This window comes from Vipera ursinii, assembly GCF_947247035.1.
Source record: "Vipera ursinii genome assembly, chromosome: 2".
Lineage (NCBI taxonomy): Eukaryota > Metazoa > Chordata > Lepidosauria > Squamata > Viperidae > Vipera > Vipera ursinii.
Window position 1 is genome coordinate 218,087,135 of NC_139513.1, and position 21,437 is coordinate 218,108,571.

The 21,437-nt window shown below is 38.3% G+C and overlaps 1 protein-coding gene across 1 annotated transcript in view; it reads left to right on the forward strand.

Moving 5' to 3' along the window:
• Positions 1 to 949: 949 nt before the first annotated feature.
• FREM1 (FRAS1 related extracellular matrix 1) overlaps positions 950 to 21,437 on the forward strand; it is a gene marked incomplete at its 5' end in the record, with an annotated part of 69,631 nt that continues 49,143 nt past the window's right edge. Inside the window, 11 exons of the mRNA XM_083351456.1 lie at positions 950 to 1,171; positions 7,559 to 7,653; positions 7,869 to 8,170; positions 10,016 to 10,167; positions 12,285 to 12,608; positions 13,920 to 14,028; positions 15,120 to 15,251; positions 17,171 to 17,515; positions 18,542 to 18,684; positions 19,615 to 19,811; positions 21,191 to 21,281. Of these exons, the coding sequence (XP_083207582.1) occupies positions 950 to 1,171; positions 7,559 to 7,653; positions 7,869 to 8,170; positions 10,016 to 10,167; positions 12,285 to 12,608; positions 13,920 to 14,028; positions 15,120 to 15,251; positions 17,171 to 17,515; positions 18,542 to 18,684; positions 19,615 to 19,811; positions 21,191 to 21,281 (2,112 nt within the window). The remainder of the gene's footprint in view (positions 1,172 to 7,558; positions 7,654 to 7,868; positions 8,171 to 10,015; positions 10,168 to 12,284; positions 12,609 to 13,919; positions 14,029 to 15,119; positions 15,252 to 17,170; positions 17,516 to 18,541; positions 18,685 to 19,614; positions 19,812 to 21,190; positions 21,282 to 21,437) is intronic.

Sequence of the window (21,437 nt, forward strand, 5' to 3'; positions counted from 1 at the left end):
GTGTTTCAAAGTCCATTTTATTCTGCTGGAATTTTAGGATGCACACAGCTTTTTGGAGGACCAGCTACAAACACGCTTTCTTTTTCCTCTAAGGCACTCACCCTACCAAAAAATTCTTTCAGAATGCCTGCACCAAATAATGGCTGAGAAGATAGGTACTTTCTTAAAGAAAAATGAAATATGCAATTTTGTGGGGAATCAATAATAAGACTTTTAGCTTCACTAGGTATAAAAACTTAGAATTGTTATTTTTTCTTATGGTTGCCAAGAAAAACATTTTAATTCTTTGACTTTTCCCCCCAAAGCATGAGAAAGCTTATTTCCTTAAAATCATATTTTCTATACAGAACTGCTCATGTGACATTATAACAGTAATTATAAATCACCTCATGAACCTAAACAAAATTTAAGAAATGCCCAGTTGCCAATTTATGGTTTTATAAGATGCTATGTTGTTTGTTTTTCTTAAAATGAAAAAGGACTTTGTTTTAACTGCATATAAACATCTGGGTGCCACCAGAATATTTTGCCTCCCTCATCATTATATAATTAAAAGATATCCCAAGGCTTCTGAAAAGTAGAAGCCAAAGATTAAATGAGAAAGGAGTATCAGGTATGTTTACCACCCTGAGTTACTGTATAAAAATAATAAAGATCCTATATAAATAAAACAATATTTAACTGTTTCAGAAAGTACTCATCTCTTTGTGGGTGCATTTTTTTCTCTTCCCATCTAGATTTTGGAAAAATATGTTCACCATTCTGAAAGTTGGGATAGATCCACACATTTATTAACCCGAGGATACTTTCAAAGACCTCCTGGTTTCGTTATGCAGACACTGTAACCTGGAATGCTTGACTAAGTGTTGAAGCTTTTACGTCATTTAGGTTTTTGGAAAGGATTAAGAAAACGCCCCATTGCACAAGGTGCTTTTTCGTTGGAAACACTATGGAAAACATTTGGGTTCTGTTGCTCTTTGCACTGAATCTGAAAACCACCCGCTCCACCTTTGTCAGCACCAACCATGGACTAAAAGTGATGAGAGGCCAGTCCGTCTTCCTGTCACAAAAGGACTTGGAGTTTTCCATCCCCAGAGAGAAGGACGCATGTAAAATAGAAGTGGTAATGAATGAGCCAATCACCCAGAGAGTTGGGAAACTGACCCCCCAGGTACGTGGATTTCATCCATAATTATGTGGCAATTATTTGACCAGATGAAGTCTATTTGAAGCTGCTGTTATTTTGAGAAGGCGGAATGCTGAGCTGTATCTAAATTTCTGTCTGGGAGTGACTTTTATGGCTAATGAAAAGTGCAGGAAAACCTGAGAATGATAGCCATCCAGTAAAAACAACTATTAATCTAAAAAGGCATTCTGCTTTTAAGATTCATAATGGAATGTGTGGAAAAAGAGATGCTGCCTAGCAAACAATGAGATAAGTTTCAGTATGATCTTTGGGTATTCCAGATATAACACAATCCAACTTAATGTATAGGTCCAACATGAGAGTCAGAAAAAGCAGAAATTCCTTCTCCTGTAGCCTAACGTGGGAAAAATACAAAAGCATGTTACATTTATCCCTATGAGAGGACATTTTCAGGAATGGGAGAATATCATGAAGAGTTATTGCCACTTTAAAAGAAATCAGTGGAGAATTTGAGGGAGACAGTCAGATGGTATTTACAGTCATAAAGCTCCATGCAATTCAGAACTGAAATAGGGTGCTGGTCAGAGTAGACAGTTATTTTAGGAATTAAGAACTGTCCCCTTAAAGGATAGCCTTCTGGGTAATGTAGTTTTAAGTTACTTGGTCACAACCGTGTTTTGGATTGGCCACTGGGAGGGACTTCAATTTGGGATACCTGGGTTTCCTGTACATGTGCAGAGCTGCATGTCTTGTAATGAATTCTAGCCACTAGAGCCACGGTGCTTTTTGCTCCGTTCAACATGGGAAATATTACCTCTTTTTACCTGCGTGATGGGATAGAATAGATCAGGACTTTTTTTCTCATAGAACGCTCAGAATGGAGTTCTGGCACCTTTTTTGGATGGAACCTTGTAGGGTAGGCAAGGTGGGTTCTATGACATGTGTGAGTTCCGGCACCTTTTTCTTTTACAAAAAAAGCACTGGAATAGATTATGAAATGTACTTTGAAATGTACTTCAGAAGAATCTCTCCAGTAACTGTGAGTTAACATTTAGAGAATGCCTGATGAATTAAAATAATCTGCATGAAATCCTTTCTGTGGAGTTTATCTGTCTGAATCAGCAGCCCATTGCTTGAAACAGAACAAATAGACTAAATTCAGAGCTATCTATCCTACTCTAAGTACTATAAATGAACATCATTTCCAAATTAAACTGTTTTTCAAATTTTACAAAGAGTCCTACTGTTAAGTACTGGGCTTTTGGAATATCACCACGTGCGTTGCTGGAGAACTAACGGTTCTCCAGCAACTCAGACAGGACGTCTCCGGTCCTGCAATTGGTCAACTTTGGGCGGCAAACATGGCTTCAATCCGATTGGTTGATACCATAGGGCCTGGCTATATATTGAAGCAGGTTGACTCCAATCTCTCAGTACAGTTTCTGCTTAAATAAAGTATGAGTTTTCCTGTACTCATCTGCGTGTCCTCGTTCCTGCTCATCAGAGCCCACGACTTAATACCTACGTTTATCCAAATGCTCTTCTCAAAACTCTAATGGAGGAAAGGAAAAGGATTTCCAGGGGACCACATGCCGGTAAAACAAACAAATTGTACATGGGATGTACAGGAAAGCAAACACACTGAGCCTCAGTGCTACAAATTTAAATCACGTGTGGTCTTTTGTGATCTTTCAGCATTTATGTCTTCTATACTTACCACACACACATACACACCCAAACTGCTACATACTCACGATGCAAGCATAGTAAGTATTGAGTTGTATTCATTGTAATGTCACACCTGAGCAACAATTCAAAAACTCTAGTTGTGGATCCAGCGCTTTTTGTGAAAAACTTATAATAGGACTTTGATTTGATTTAATCCAGAAGTATATCCCTTCTTCGCAAACTTCATGTGTAATAAATAATGGCACCTAGGAGGATGACATCCTGTTCCCATATCCAATCCTGTCCATGCAATACTGTTCTGTTGTGAGTGGATTTACGTGCATATATATGCGTTATCTGTTTTTAACAGATATTTGTTCATTATTGCACCTTGCTCATATCTGTTGGACAAATAAGACCTGTGTGTGTGTGTATGTTTGTGTGTGTGTCTGTCAAACTTCTTAATCTCCCATCTTCCTTGTAAAGTTGTTCCATCTAGCAGCTGTTGCTATATAAAGAGACATTCTTGCAGTTTTCAATGAGTCGCTCGGATTATTATCTGTTGCGTGTTTGAAATGGTTTAAAATAATAATAAATGGACCATGCGCTGAACTGAAAAGGAAAGACACATATTTGGGGAATCATCATGTGCTGTTATTTACATGTGCCTACGTGTTGCCATTGTTAAGGCCACATTTTCATTACCAGGGAGTCTGTGTTTGAATACAGTTGTAGTCCTCGACTTACAACTATGTTTTTAGTGACTGTTCAAATTACAATGGCACTGAAGAAAAATGACCACTTTTCACAAAACTGTCGCAGCAACCCCACGGTCCCATGATCAGAATTCAGACACATGGCAACTGACTCATATCGATGACGGTGTCCCGTGGGTCAAGCGATCACCTTTTGCGACTTTCTGACGAGCAAAGTCAGTGGGGGAAGCCAGATTCACTTAACAACCGGGTTATGAACTTAACAACTGCAGTGCTTCACTTAACAGCTGTGGCAAGAGAGGTCATAAAATGGGGCAAAACTCACTTAGCAACTATATTACTTAGCAACAGAAACGTTGGGCTCAGTTGTGGTCGTACGTCGAGGACCAACTGTATGCATGTCTGTTTTAGTGATTTATATTTTGATTTTGAGATTTTAATTTTCCCAAGGCAACTCAAAAACACAACACAATGACAACATTTGAATATAACCATGAAAATCAAAAAATATCACATAATTACATTTATTTTTTACAGGAAAAATCTTACCCTAAAAAACCTATTAATTTTAAAAGAAACCCTCTGACATGACATAATTTGAAGAAGAAAAGGCCCACTGGATTTCTGCAGGTTTAACATTTTATAGCTGCATTGCCTTTCATGCTGTAATACAAATAAATGTTACATTAAAAATGAGTTCAGGATAAGTCTCTCTCTCTCTCTCTCTCTCTCTCTCTCTCTCTCTCTCTCTCTCTCTCTCTCTCTCTCTCTCTCTCTGTGTGTGTGTGTGTGTGTGTGTGTGCATGCATTTAAGCAGAATTAGATATTAATGCCTTTCCCAGTAGGTTTTGGGAAGCAGATGTCATCCAGGAAACTTAATATTTATTTATCTCTAATGTCCTACTTTGCCTTCATGTCACATGGGATTGCATGAAAAGCATGATTTATTTGTTTGACAGGCAAATCTTTTATTAAATAGAAAATTCTATGGGGTTCTTGTTTTAGAAAGGAGCTCTTAAAGATGGCATACCAGAAGCAAGGCTAGCACCACAGTTTATGGATGTCAACTGGTTTACTAACTTCAGTTGGCCTGTTGAATGAATGAACCTTTATTGTCAAAGTACAACCATGTATACATTGAGCACCTCAACAAATTCCTCTTCTATGGCATCAAAATTCTGTTCCTGCCCACTGATTCATCATTCACCAATCAGGTCTTGTCCTATGACTTCCTGGCAAGTGGCAGTGCTTATCAACATCAACAATGCTGGCTGCTGTAATATTTATTTTATTTATTTATTTATTTTAATTCCATTTATATCCCGCCCTTCTCCGAAGACTCAGGGCGGCTTACAAGCTTAGCAGTAGCCTTCATTCTATGTATATGCCTGCTTATTAGGGCTTTCACACACCCCCTAAGCGGCATTATTACAAAGTCAGCTTAATTGCCCCCAACAATCTGGGTCCTCATTTTACCTACCTCGGAAGGATGGAAGGCTGAGTCAACCTTGAGCCTGGTGGGATGCGAACCTGCACTAATTGCAGGCAGCTGGTGTTACTTAAGGAGGCATTAGCCCACTGCTCCACCAAACATGAGAATGGTCTTGAATAAAGCCAAGATAGACCTTGGTTTTTGACTGTACTAAACACTGACTATTGTTGATGATCTCAAAATAATAGCAACTGAATGTTATTCAAGGAGAATTGAAACTGAGCACATCTGATGGGCATCAGGCTGTGATGAAGGCAATGGTAGAAATTGTTCTTTTAACTAGAAAAAGCTGCATTGTGGATGAGCCTTTCCTATGATCTCATTTCTGTCATTAAAGTGAGTAATGTGCTAGGGATGTGTGACAATTTAATTACATATTGTAATTGAAAAGTAGTTGAAGTGGAAATAAAAGCACAGGCAGACATTAATTAAGAAAAGATTTAGCTCTCCTTTGTTTTACTTGTTAAATATATAGACAATTATGGATGCCTGTTTGTATAAAAGGAAAACATATTAGGTAGCATAAAACAGATGTTTCTTTTTAACAAAGCAGATTGCGCCTATGTTATAATTGCTGTCTGTTTTTGGTAACAGTCCTGTTGAGAAGAAAGCTTTCATTATTTAGCTCCCTTGTTATCAATTAAGAGGAAGAAGCAATGATGTCTTATAGAAAAAAATTATAATTTATGAATATCATGACTGTTATTCTCTGACGGATAAGCAAAAGCTGTACGGATGTATCTTTTTGCATTAGAAGAGCTCCATTCTCAAAGCTAGGAGTGGTTTGAAACAGGAGGCTTTAATTGCTTTTATCTTTTCCCATCTATTTGAAGTCATTTTCACACACCAGCTTTTAATATGGCTTTAAAAAACCCTCTAAAACTAATGTACGCTTATATTGATTGAGGTGCACATCTGGTTTCTTTCTATTATTTCCTGCATTAGCTTGAAGACACAGATATATTTCTGAATGTCATGCCTAGGGAGAAAAGGCATTGTTAATGGCTGGTTCTACCATTAAGCAGCATAAAGTTTGATGTCTTGGAGGAGAAATTTTGGAGCACCTTTAAATAGTAGTAAAGAAGAGTTCAGTCTTAATCTGTATTAGGGATTTCAGTTTTTTTGTCTTAGGCACAAAAATGTTTGAGAGCCACACTTGAGTGTAGAACACATAATAAGGAATGTCAAACATTGCAATTTAAGGCAACATCATTTTTAGAGCAACTATTACAATGTAGTTTATAAAAGCTTAGAGAAAAATTTTTGGGGGCTCAAAGGCTTATTCTAGATTTTCTCAACCTTCATTTTAATATGAATCTAGTTTATTCCCCCCCCAATCATTGTCAAGATGACTACTTTTGCTTTTTCTAGTGTAAGAAAGGAATTCGTTTATCAATCTTCAGGTGTTTTGTGACTTTGCTGGCATTTGGGAGTCCTTAATTTGAATGAGTGAGGTTCTTTTTCCCCAGCATCCACATAATTGGCAGAGCACCACCGTAATTTCAGAGCATTTTCGATAAATGCAAATGACCTAAAATGTTTGTAATTAATCAAAGTAAATTAAACATTAAAAGAAAAGCATGGAGGAGCAAAAGGAAAAAATGTTAAACAAATAGAACTCTCTTTAGCATAAGACCTTGCAGTAGCAAATGAATTTTATATGTAAAATGTTGGGTTTGGCAATTATATTATTTCTCGAATATCCATATATTTGGAGGACTCAAAGTTCACCCCTTTAAGATTACGGTACTCTTTGGGAGGAGTGCCTTTAAGTCAGCGTTGACTCCTGTTGCTACAGGATTCTTCGCAAGATTTCCAAAGGGGTTTGCCATTGCCTGCTTCCTAAGGCTGAGAGAAAATGCCTGGCCCAAGGTCAGCCAGCTGGCTTTGTAGCTAAGATGGGACTAGAACTCACAGCCACTGAGTTTCTAGCCTTGTGCCTTAATTACTACACCAAAATGACTCTCTACTATGACATAAGGAATGATAACCTACCTTCTTCAGGATGTTTATAAATTACAAAGGGGACAAACAGTTACTTGAAAAATGTTCACACATTCAGTAGGAAGCCACGCTCACTTTTCTCCCTCACAGTTCTAAAACATGTTTCTTTCTCCTATGACATGGAGCTTACTGGAGGATTGGTGGATTTTCCTAAAACACGAATAAGTGATTTTTAAACTATCTGATTTCGAATTAGATTGGGATAAGCTGACCGTGAAAGAGAAATAACTTGAGTTCAGGAGAATATTTTTTTTCTGTGACAAAGCAAAAGAAGTAGTCTACAGTGTCCCTTCCACAATGATCAGTTATTGAAGTTCTGATTTTACAACTTTCTAAATAGTACAAGAAAATCAGTATTCATTTTTGTGCCTCATTTACATTGTTAGGTTCCTATCTTTATCGTGCATGATTTAATTCTGAAAATCTCATCTACGTTGTGATACGCCCTTCTCAGGATATGAATGCATAATGATCAAACAGAAATGTCTATAATACTATGTTCCTTCTTGAAACATACTCTTTATGTAACAGGTGTTTGACTGCCATTTTCTTCCCAACGAAGTCAAGTACACTCACAATGGATGCCCAATTCTTGATGAAGACTTTATCGTGCTAAGGCTATATAGGTAAGCAACACCTGAGCGGTATATGAGTCAAGGATACATGAAATATATAAAATCTAGGGTTTTCATTTAATTTATTCTCATAATTTGGTCAACATTTATTTGGTTTTTGTCACTATTGTTCAATCATTAGTTATTCTTGTACACTTCACCTTTTGTACAGATGTTTCACCATTGCTTCCTGAATTCTGATTGTATGGTTTCCTTATCCTCTGCAGATTTACAGAGACTGAAACTTTCGCAGAAACAGTCACTCTTCTTGTAAAGATTCTTGAACCGGATTGTAACATTATCAAGATGAGGGCCAGTGCTTTGGAAGTCCCTGAGTTTCATGGCCTGTCTAACATAATTAATAAGAACACAATCACTTTGGACTACAACAGGAAGATAAACGTGGAATGCACTATAAGCTTGAACTCTGTAGAGACATTCCTGCCGGCCCATGGGCAACTTGTTATTGGAGAAACCAAAGAAGAAGAACCTAGAGGAGATCAGCCACAGAGTTCCTCCCATACAACCAGTACGTCCTGCTTTAAAAATATATTGATTATCTCAATAATTTCTGAATAGTATTGAGACCAAGTTGGTCTTATATCACTGGTTAGTGCTTCCCTGGAAGCCACATTAAGTGGGTCTTTGGAGTCTGCATGTGCCAGCACGCAAATGGCTACATCTGTTTACATACACATGCATATGATCAGATACATACCTATCTCTCATACATATGCACTTTAACCACCCCTCTATCCAGTCAAACCATGTTTGCCTTTTAAACACAGAGATCTTCACACATACACAGCTACCCATAGTTTCTTTTCTTTTAGAAGTCAGAAAGGCTTTTTGTCTTCTCTTCACTCAGCATTTCAATACCCTGTGAAGTCTGGAACCATCGGTGGAGCTGCAGTGGGTCCACGACTGGATCTTTAGGGCTGTGTAGTGGGTTAGGACGCTGAGCTTGTCGATCAGAAGGTCGGCAGTTTGGCGGGTCGAATCCCAAGTGCTGCGTAACAGAGTGAGCGCCTGTTACTCATCCCAGCTTCTGCCAACCTAGTAGTTCGAAAGCACGTAAAAATGCAAGTAGAAAAATAGGGACCACTACGGTGGGAAGGTAACAGCGTTCCGTGCGCCTTTGGCGTCTAGTCATGCCAGCCACATGACCACGGAGACGTCCTCGGACAAGTGCTGGCTCTTCGGCTTTGAAACGGAGATGAGCACCGCCCCCTAGAGTCGGAAACGACTAGCACACATGTGCGGGGGAACCTTTACCTTTACCTATGAGCTGTAGCCACTTTTGTTATTGCTGTCTGAGGGTAGTCCTTTATTCAAACCGGTCCTCTGAATTTTAAGTCCATTCAGAGTGAGAGGGAAAAGTAGTTTGCTCATTGATGACATGTACTTCGATAATAAACAGAAGTTGCAAAAAGGTTGTTTTTTGTTTTAATTAAAATCAAAATCATCATCATTCTAGCCATTGCCTACCCACTGCAGGATGAAGACCTTTTCCACATCTTTCCAACCAATACAAACTTGAGCTTTCTTTGGCCAATTGGGCCTGCAACACTTGCTGATGTCATCGATCCATCGTGTTTTAGGTCTCTTTCATGGACGCTTTTTAATCAACTGACAGTAGTAAAAACAAACAACACTCACTGATCTCCAGGAGATTTTAAAAAAAACATATTTCCATCTTTTCATTGCTGAAAATGTACAGTTATAGAGAAAAGCTGTGTCCTAAGAAAACCAGCTAATTGATACCATATTTGTATTTAGTATTACCTTTTCTATTTAAAAAGTGAGTGGCTAAAGCTGATGGTTCCATCCTTTAGATATATATATATATATATTGACACACAAAAAAGTAGAATAAACAAAAACTAGGGTCAAATAAGAATTTGAAAAACAAAGTGTTTAAGAGAGAATAAGACTACTCTCCCAATCTGCATACTACCCAGATCAGGACTTTACTAGTTTACTCTAAAATCAATATAAAGGGGTTGTTTATCTGCATATTACATAACATATGATTTTATTGTGGCTTGGTTATTTAATAATTATGGGAACTACAAATGCTCAGTGTACCTGAAACGTGAATAGAAATTGACTCTTTTGACCTTGTGACCAGCTTTGTTTTTGCCAGACTTTGTAGCAATTGAAAGAGTTCCACGAACACTGCCCTGGAAGTGGGCCTGATAACAGTTCAGAGATATATATCCTATGGATAAATGAAAAAGGGTGGCATTGTTGATTTAGACCTGCATTCCCGAGCTCAGAATGTAGTAATCCTGGCTTCTATTCCTTAGACTTATCTACACTGATTTTGAACCACACGATGGATGAAACTGTCTGATTAAGATTTCTGTTTCAGACCTGAAGAGTGTTCAGAATATCAGAGTGAGCTGTGATGAGTTTCTTCTGATGGGACTTAGATACCAACATTTGGACCCTCCTTCACCTAATATTGATTACATTCCCATCAGGTTGGATCTCACTCATACCAGAAGCAAGATTTTGTATAAGGTAAATGTCTCAGATGAAAGACCAAAATCAGACTTCTTATAGCAGTCTCAGATAATCTTCCACAAATGGCCTGGATTTAGGTAACAGTAATTGTTCTCCCATATCAGAACCCAGCCCAACCTGGTTTCTGCCGAAAACCCCGTAAACCTGAAAACTCTTAAAGAACTTCCAAAAGACAGATACAAATCTTAAAAGCTTTACTAAGTAAAGGATATCTCTGTCCAGCTCAGCGGCTTCTTTGATTTCTCTTGAGCCGTACTACACTCTGCAATTCTCTTTCTTTATCATAGGGGACGCGGTGGCTCAGTGGGTTAGGACGCTGAGCTTGTCGATCGGAAGGTCGGCAGTTTGGCGGGTCGAATCCCGAGTGCCGCGTAACAGAGTGAGCGCCTGTTACTCGTCCCAGCTTCTGCCAACCTAGCAGTTCGAAAGCATGTAAAAATGCAAGTAGAAAAATAGGGACCACTCCGGTGGGAAGGTAACAGCGTTCCGTGCGCCTTTGGCGTCTAGTCATGCCGGCCACATGACCACGGAGACGTCCTCAGACAAGCGCTGGCTCTTCGGCTTTGAAACGGAGATGAGCACCGGCCCCTAGAGTCGGAAACGACTAGCACGCATGTGCGGGGGAACCTTTACCTTTACCTTTAATTGTTCTCCCATATCAGAACCCAGCCCAACCTGGTTTCTGCCGAAAACCCCGTAAACCTGAAAACTCTTAAAGAACTTCCAAAAGACAGATACAAATCTTAAAAGCTTTACTAAGTAAAGGATATCTCTGTCCAGCTCAGCGGCTTCTTTGATTTCTCTTGAGCCGTACTACACTCTGCAATTCTCTTTCTTTATCATACAGTTTTGTTGAGCATAGGCAAGGGACAAGATGAGTGAACCTAAGATTAGTCAGTGGCCATTATAAAGTTTTGTCATGAAACATCTGATTGGAATAATGAGCCTTTTTGGGAATAAAGAAAAAAGCTTAGTTTCAATCAATGAAACAGCAGAAGGTCAGAGTGAAGAGAATGAGTTGGTAGTTTAGATTTAAACCCTTTAGAACTTTCCTGGCTCTGTGGACCATTGTATAGCTTCTCCCCCTAATGTGAATCATGGAGCCATCAGCTTTGGCCACTCACTTTTTAAATAACAAAGGTAATACTAAATACAACTATGGCAGACATCTCAAACACAAGGCCTGGGGGCCGGATCCGACTCGCAAAGTGGTTTCATGTGGCCCGCGAAGCCATCCTGGAAACAGTGAGGGAACGGCCCCCACTGCCTTGGCCCTGGCCCAGAGACCCTCCTTCTGCCAGAGACCCTCAGATCTGTCCCACTCCTGCCCAGGCCCCCATAGGCACCCTTGATGCGAACGATGTAGAGCTGGCCACGCCCACCCAGTAGGCCACGTCCACCCTGGCCATACCCACCCGGCCTCTTGAGGGCAACCACAATGCTGATGCGGCCCTCAATGAAATTGAGTTTGACACCCCTGAACTATGGTATCAATTAGCTGGTTTTGTTAGGACACAGCTTCTCTCTATAACTGAACATTTTCAGCAATGAAAAGACGGAAATATGTTTTTTTTTAAATCTCCTGGAGGTCAGTGAGCGTTGTTGCTTGTTTGTTTTTACTACTGTCAGTTTTTGTTCCACAGATGGAAATAAACCAATTAGACAAGCTCATAAGAAATGCAAGAACTGTATATTAATAATATTTTTTTAAAAAAGTCATAACTAAAGACTAAGCCCTAAATATAGAAACAATATGTAAACCCTCTTAAGGTTATTTTTAAGTAGTGGGCTCCTGATCTTCTCTTTGCAGTGGGCCTGGCTCCATCTGTCTCTTTGTTTCTATAATGGTCAGATCTGTTGATTGTATTATTTTTCAACGACTGTGTGAGAATTATCTTTCATTGTTATATTACTGTGCTAATATATTGTGCTGATATTCAGTGTTTCCCTTCAGTTTGACCTCATCTAAATCAACATTATATTTGTGCATTGAATAAACAATGGTCAGAACTGGAGATTTCTTATATCATCTGATGTTAAAAAAGTTATAAATATGAGGATTTCCTTTCTCACAAAGGAGGAATCTGATTTGTTGCTTCTTTTTTATTCCACAGTCTGAGTATGCTTGGATTCCTGTTCAGCTAAAAAATGCAGTTTCTAACCAGCCCCCACAACCTGCCTTCATGGCCCTGCTCATCTTAGAGGCAGATCAGTTCATCCTGAGTCCTCTGTCCACAGCCATATTGGATGCTGAAGACAGTGAAACACCCAAATCTTTGCTAGTTTTTAATATCACCAAGCCACCCCAGGAAGGTTTCATTACACACCTACAAGACCACACTAAATCTATCTCATCCTTCACGTGGACCAGCCTGGATAACATGCTTATTGCATATCAACCTCCAAACAGCAGCCATACAGAGAGAAGAAACTATGAGGTAATTGAATGCTCCAGTGTGCCATCTTCCCTGATCCTGAGTAAATAGTATATTATGTACAATAAAAGCAACCTTTGAGGATTTCACTGTTTAGTACTGTTGTTCTGAGTAGCTAGGAGGCAAAGAAAGCATTTCACATTATCTTTTGCTCACAATGACTTTTAAGAGTTGCAAGTTGACAAACGTTAAAATCATATTATGAAAAATCAGATGAACATCATGCATGTCTTTTGCACCAACTCTGTATTTCACTGTCAGCGTAAAGGTTTTTTTTCTTTCTGATTTTTAACCAATAAACTAGAAGTATTATTTGCCTTTCTTCAGCAGCGTCTGGGTCTGCAGAAAAATCACTGCTCCCTCTTGTGGAAATTAAAATTAATAACTTACACATGAAACCTTAAATCTGGGTCTCCAAACCAAACTGGCTAAAAGCCAGTTGAAGTCCACAAGTCTTAAGTTGCCAAGTTTGGAGACCCCTGCCTTAAATCATTGTGCTGATTTAGTAGAAAGAAAATAAAGGTACAATATTCTTTTCTTCCATTCAAAATGAGATGCTGAAAGCTGCTGTTCGAAAGAATTTGGTCCCAAATTATTGGTGCCACAAATGTTACTGATTGTAAATTATTATGTCTCTCTGTCTAGACCACGGGTAGGCAACCCTGGGTCTCTTATGACTCGTGGACTTCAACTCCCAGAATTCCTGAGCCAGCCATGCTGAGGGTAAAGGGGGAGGTTTCCAAGCTGAGCCATGCTGGCTCAGGAATTCTGGGAGTTGAAGTCCACGAGTCATAAAAGAGCCGAAGTTGCCTACCCCTGGTCTAGATTCTAGAATATTATTTAGCGGTTGTTAGATCTGCTCCCATCTTGAAGCCCATTTCTGTATATGGTCACTAAGAGTTGAGTTGGAGGAACGTTGTCCATGGGGTCGTGATGGGTCAGACACAACTTCACAACTAACAACAACAAAAAGAGTTATCACCTGATCAACAATCAGATCTGCCCAGCAGTAATGAGCCATGACCAATTTTGGTAATCTTAAAAAAGATTAGACAAATTCATAGAGGAAATGCTCTTACTTGCTACTAAACATAATTGCTGTAGATTGCTGTGGATTGCCTCTATTATCAAAATCATTTGCCTCAGCTCTATTTTCTTCAGGAAGGAGAATGGGATGGCATTATTTTGCTCCTGTCCTGACTACACAATTCCCATAACGTCCCTTTAGCTGCGGTGGGGATAAAATTCTGAACTATACTTTGCAGAGTGGAAAACAGTGTTTAGTAAACAGTTTATGTCTGTTTTATTTCATAGGTGGAATTTGAAGTTTACGATTTGTACTTTGAAAGAAGTGTGCCAATTACTCTTCATATCTCCGTGAGAACAGCAGACACAAATGCACCAAGGGTTTCATGGAACATGGGTGAGAATTTTTTTTAAATGTCATAATATCTTTGATTTAAAATGCAAAGAACACTTACAAGATCAAATTAAATAAACCATGGAGATTTCTAGTAGATCTAATCTCTCTTGGCTTTAGGGGAAAGTAGTAAAATATGCAGAGAAAAAAACGTGGTTTTAAGCAAATAGTTAGCATTGAATACAAAGGAGTAAAAATATCTATGGAACAAGTCTCATTGCTCTTCTATGTTAATATGTATTCCTAAGAAATCATACAGTCACAAAGGTGGAAAGTTGTTCTGGGTAACGTCCTATTTAGCACAAGAAAGCATCCATAATGGCTGCCTAAGGATTCATTTGCACCTGGTGCTTAACGTGGTACAGATGTGCCCCACTGACCATTTGCTAAGGGCATGTCCTCACAATGGCTCCTCCATCATGTGGGCAACTGCCACTGAAGTGAACTGAAGCTGGTCCAAGATTTTCTGGCATGAAAATAGTGTTTTCCACATTATCAGCATAAGACCGCCCACTGGGGCAATCCCAAGGGGGATGGAGAAGCAGAAGTAGTTATGAGGGAGAAATTTTCTATTTACATTTAATGGAACTCCGCCATATTGGCCTACTGTCTGCCCTAGTGTATGCCAGATATCCAATGAAAGGGACCTGATCATCTCTCAGAGAAGTTAGTTTTATTATCAAGCTATTTGTTAATCGTTTTTTTTTCCTGACATGCAATTAGAATCCAAGATCCACTTTGGTGTAGTGGTTAAGGTTCTGGACTGCAGCAGCCCTGAGTTCTAATTTCCCTAATTCTGGGAGTTGAAGTCCATCCGCCTTAGAATTGCCAAGATCGGATACCTCTGTTTTACAATAAAGCACAGTGAAGTCAGGTGATGTGGAATGTGAAACAGAGAAATGTTTCTTTAGATAGTAGTTTACAAATGTTTTTTTAAGTTCCTATAAAAAAAATTATACTATGCATAAAAATATGACCTATATTTTTTGTTATACACCTATACACCTGTACCTATTATTGTCTCATGTTAAATATTTCTCACATTTGATGCATATTAACTCTGGCTGTATCATTGTTTCTCTTGTCTTTTTTAGGTCTTGATCTCCTGGAAGGTCAGTCTCGCCCCATAACATGGGAGCAGCTTCAGATTGTAGACAACGATGATATCAGCGGAGTTCGTTTAGTTCCTGTGGATGGGTTACAACATGGGCAGCTTACTGTAAGAGGTATCATCTTCTTTCTAAAGTCTCATTGCAGTAGTTGCAATTTGGTTCTCAGCACAGCCTCTGCAACATGAAAAAACATATTTTTTCCTTGTTCACCCAAATGTTCCTTTCATGGTGTGGACCAGAGAAGGGATCACCTTGTGTCCTACTTTCCATTTCTATTCTGTTGTCGTTATGGACACAAGAGGGCTAAAGCTGGAATAACCAGCTTCCTATGGGGCTGACCATGCTAATTATCCACAAGACTGCTTCTAGCAACTCTGAAACATTCTGTACTTTTGGTACAAGATGGAGATAATGTAGGTTTATTCTTATTCAGCTCTCTGCCCTTTTTATCTTTTGCCTGTTGTTCATTCCTTTTCCTGCTTTTTGTCCTGTCTTTGCCAGTTAACTCTTTTGGATGTTTCTGATGTTTCCTAAATATACATCCAGCTCTATATTCTGCTAGCTGAACTGAGTGGCTTCTGTGCTCGCTCTGATCTGAATGTGCTGGGTAAAACAAAATTGGAAAATGCACATTAAAATGTTGCAGCATTTAGTATAGCCTCCTAAACGTGAGACTATGGAAATATCTTTCCTTCTGCCTCCTGGTTTTGCATTGTGATTAGTTATATTGGATAAGGGGCAAAAATCAGAAAAGGCTTGCCTTATTTCTATTTGTCCTTTTCTGCATCTATATTTTCATTTTTGTTGAACTTTTTTACTTGCTCCATCAGTTCTGTTCTCTTGGCCTCAATTTCCTACTTCCTGTTGACTTCTACTAGTGGTTGATAATAGTTAGAGTGCCCACTGAGAATGAGCTTAAATGGAAAGTGTTATTTTTTGCACATGGGAGTGGGGTGGGGGAGATTTTGCCTAAAAAGCAGAAATGTTGATGTGTCTTGGGAGCGAAGAAGCAGTGTTCTCTGAATGTATATATGTGTATGCCTAAGTGTATATAGAAAGGAATGTATATAACCAGTGGTGGGATTCAGCCAGTTTGCACCAGTTTGGCAGAACCAGTAGCTAAATTTTGGTGCCCAGGCCCAGAATGGACTTCCAGAAGCGGCATCCACACAGACAACTGGTTGCTCACATATTTGAATCCCACCAATGTACTGTATATAACATATGCACTGCAGAGATAAATTCCAATGTAGATTGTCTAAATTTGAAGTATGTTAGTTCAGATTAATTCAAAAGTAATACCAACAATATTTAGTTCTAAAGCATTTGACAGCTAACCCATTTTTGTCCCATTTTATGACCTTTCCTGCCCCGTTCGTTAAGTGAATCACTGCAGTTGTTTAGTTAATAACACGGTTGTTAAGTGAAACTGGCTTCCCCTTTGACTTTGCTTGTCAGAAGGTCGCAAAAGATGATGTCATAACCCTGGGACACTGCAACAATCATAAATATGAGTTAGCTGCTAAGCATCTGAATTTTAATCACATGACCATGGGCATGCTGGGGGGGATGAACATGTGAAAAAGGTCATAAGTCACTTTTTTCAGTGCTGTTGTAACTTTGGTGTAATTGTCACTAAAGGAACTATTGTAAATCGATGACTACTGTACTATCTCTCTGCTTTAATGCATAGGCCTTACATTTGCATTCTAAAACTTCTAGGTTTGGTTCCCTAATAATTTTTGTGTGTGTTACTTGAAACATTTTAAACTGTTCATCAGCAAAATGTGAAAGCTTCCCTAGTTTCACTCACTCTTCTAAATCCATGGGGAAATAAGAGACGGGTCCTTCCATATTCCCTGAATTCTCAGCAATTCAGTAGGATCACGTGAGCAAATTTTTGGAACACAGATGCTCTGTGTTCTGTCTGTCCTATTTCTCATTTCAGAAGCTATCGCACCATCTTTATAAAAAGGATTGCTTTTCCCAATGCAGATTTTAGTAGGAATTGTTCACTTTCTATTGCCTAACAGGAGGAAAAGGATTCATGTTCAGCGTCTTGGATCTTAAGGCTGGAGTTGTTCGTTACCATCATGATGACAGCGATTCCACCAAAGACTCCATTGTCTTTAGGATCTTTGATGGCCACCACAGTAGCCGCCACAGGTTTCCAATCAATATTCTGCCCAAAGATGACAGCCCCCCTTTTCTCATTAGTAATGTTGAAATAGAGGTCCATGAAGGAGAAACGATCCTGATTCAAAGCTCAATGCTTCATGCATCTGATATGGACTCTAGCGATGACTACATACTCTTCAATATCACTAGATCACCACAAGCTGGAGAAATAATGAAAAAACCTAAAACAGATTTTATTGGTAATATGCTCAGTGTGTATGGGGTCTTTATTCCTTTTTCCTTTACACAATATTCAAGTTGTGTTTTCATATATATCTGGAAATTATTTCCAGCTACACATGAGATTTCACACTTGTCCACCTTATTAGCTTTGGTGCTTATGTTAGCTACTCTTGATCACAACTTCTATTATCAAACAAACACCAAGAGTAAACAACCTGAAACTCCAGGACCACATGCTTCGAAATGTCTTGGCTATGGGCTTAATTTGTCACAAAATTGTAACCTTCAGTGAGACAGAATGTGAATGAGAATTTATGAAAAACAAGTGGTACATTCGTATCAATTATTATCAGTTAATATTTGATTGAATTGACTTTATATTTAAATTTACCCATGGTTATAAATTCAATCAAATTTAATTTTCATTTGATTCCATCTTTTTTTTTGTCCTAGTCCCATTTGGTTTTTTGGCATATTGTCTTTGGCATGCCATTCAAATTTTAAATGAATTCCTCAATAATAAAGGTGTGATATAAACAAACAAACAACCAAATTCACCCTGGAAGTTCTATACCCATATATCTGTAGGGAGGAATAGAAAAGTTAAGATAGTAGCTGTGACTGTGATCAAAGACCTACCCTTTTTTATATGCATACAATTGACTGCACAATTGAGTCACCATCTTTACTGTTTTGTCTCCTATCGCTATGAATGCCCCTGCCTGAGGAACAAAGTAATTGATGTGTAAAATTTAATACAAATTTCTCCTAGAATATGAGCATGATATTTACTTACAACAAATATCAGTTATATCCTTCCTAAATAAGTGGGAACAGTAATAAAATGATGGTTTAGAAGGCATATTAAAGGAAAACACCAAAGAAATGTAAAGTCTTCCCTTGTGTACCTCAAAAAGCATTAAAGAAATTACTAATTTCAGAATTAATACAGAATTACTATGTCTAAGAGTTCATGCCAAAATATTATAATATTAGTGAGCTCTGCTAATCTAAGCTACGGACTTCTTTCTGTTATTTAATAGGTTATCCAGTCACTAAATTCCTTCAGAAAGATCTGTTTAATGGGATAATTTATTACCATCACTTAGGAGGAGAAATATTTGAAGATTCAGTTGAGTTGGTTCTGTGTGATAGCCATGATCCTCCCAATCTTTCAGAAATTCAGGTAAGATTTAGAATTTATTTTAAGGAATGAGAGAATGCAGTGACATTTCTCTATAATCAAACATATAGTGTTAAATTCACTTACAAATAAGTATCTTCCATTTGTAGAATGCAAATATACCTTGAGCTTTTTCTTACCCAGTTAGATCAAATTCTTTATTACATATTAATGTTGTTAGGTTCCTTCCTTAGCTGTCTTGATAGACATGGCAAGGATAGATAAATACCTTTATTTCATACAATAATGAAATTATTTCTTCTCTCCAGCTTTTGAATGTTTAATCTACAGTTTGTTTTGCATGTCTCACATTTTTTGCTGAATGCTAGTTGGTTGTTTACCTAATCAGAATTCCTATCCTGGAAAAGACTAGTTCCCAACATACTTCCCGCAGCATTATTTACTATTGGTAGAAGGGGATGATGGAAGCTGTAACTCAGGCTTCAGTAAGATGCAATAGTAATAATATATAGTATAGCAATACTAGTAGAATATATAGCTGTCTTTGTGGCTGTTTCTTCTAGAAGATGCCAGAACAAAAGTCTGAAAAAACATTACAGAAAATGTCCTTGGACTTCTAAAATATAACACAGATTAACTTAAACAAAATATAAAGAGTGACATTTCACAAGATTGCTAGCTCTTGCAAGATTTCAACCTGCCCATGTGATAATTTATGAGAGCACGTGTAAAAAAATGCTGAAATCTCATTGTGTGTGTATGTGTATGTGTGTGTGTGTGTGTATAGTATCTAGGTAAATGTAGGATCTGATCATGCTTGAAAAATTTGACAATTCTTGTACTTGAGGTGTGTGGTCCAACAAGTTGCTTAGATTCATTTTAAATGCCATAATTATTTCATTGTAATATTTTGGATGGTCTCTCTTTAAAAAAATCAGGGTATAGTAATTTTTCTCGTTATTGTTATCCTAGATAATAAGACTACACATAATTCCTGTGAATGATCAGCTGCCAAAAGAATCTCCAGGAACAAACCGTCATCTGACTGTCAAGGAAACAGAGATTGCTTATTTAACAAAGAAACACCTTCATTACATAGACATGGAAACCCAGGATAGTGAGCTAATATACACCATAACGTCTCCCCCATTCTTCTCCTTTGCACATTAGTAAGTCTCAGGGGATATACATTTAGTGACCATTTAAAGTTACAATGGTCCTGAAAAAGTGACTTATGACCATTTTTCACAGTTATTACTGTTGCAGCATGCCCATGGTCATGTAATCAAAATTCAGATGCATGTATTTATGATGGCCGCAGTGTTGTGAGGTCATGTGATCACCCTTTGCGACCTTCTGACATGCAAAGTCAGTGGGGGAAGCCAGATTCACTTAACAACTGTGTTATGAACTTAACAACTGCAGTGATTCACTTAACAACTGTGACAAGAAAGATCTTAAATGGGGCAAAACTCACTTAGTAAGTGTCTTGCTTAGCAACAGACATTTTGGACTCGATTGTGGTTATGAGTTGAGGTCTACCTGCATACATGTGTGTTTTCAGGCTTAGCTAGCTTTTCATGGTCAGTTGCAAGTATTGTCAAGGAGAGATTGGAAGGACTCCTGCTTCTCTGTTTCTTTCATATTATGTGTACCTTGACTGATGAGTTTCCCAATTTTTCTACATTTATTCAGGCCCCTCCCTGCAATTACTTATTCTACCTGCTTGGATATGTGGAGATAGGGCTACATTACGCGCACAATACTAGAGGCAGACTTCAATTTATATCTAAGCAGAAATTTGAAGACACTTTGAATATCTTTGACATGTATGTGACAAAATATGACAAGCTGATCGATGACAATGAATATGGATCCAACAGGAATAAGTAGGAATAAATAGAGACTTAAAATGGCCTCAGGGGGGCCACTTGAAAACACAATTCTGATTATTTGAATGGGAAGCTTCAGATTATGCACATGGCTTTAAGAACTACTAAGTACATAGGTAGCTTGCCATAACATCTCAGTATTATGGACATTATGCAGTTGTGGTTACATGTAGTCCTCGACTTATGCCTGGTCACTTAGTGGACCCCCTCCAAAACAACTTATGACCCAGTTCTAGCATTCCGCTAGCTGCACACATCCCTACAGTTACGTGACTGAATTTTGGATGCTTGACAATTGACTTACCTTTATGGATAATTATTGCATTCCGCGGTCACATGACCACGGTTTATTATAACCTTTTGTGAGTTTCTAGTCTTTTGGGTTGGTTTCTGGCAAAAAAATGCCCATAGGAATACAGTGGAATACAGTTAGCATTTGCTTAATGGTCACATCAAAATCTGTTATAAAATCAGACCTACATAAGTACAAGTACTTACACAGACATTCTGTGGTCACAATTATTTTGCTATCAATTATAACAATAGGCAATCATAATGAACTTTCTGTCCTGTTTTGGACTAATTGTATTTCTTCCCTTGCTTTGCAAAACATTTTATGATTTTGTACACCCATATGACAGTACTTTTTTCTGCAGTCATACAGATGCTGGAAAATTGTTCATGGTAGAAAGTATTCCTAAACTCATCAAGGATCCTTCTATTCTGTCACTAAGATCATTCACTCAGGTTTGTCGTTAAATTTAAAGTTTACCTGGAAATCTCTCATCATGCATTACACCTACCTTATTTAAAAAGAGTCAGTTGAAAACCAAGGTGCTCTGCACATGATTAGAAGCTGTTTTCACTACATGGAAACTATGAAGGAAAAAACAGCCCAAAGTT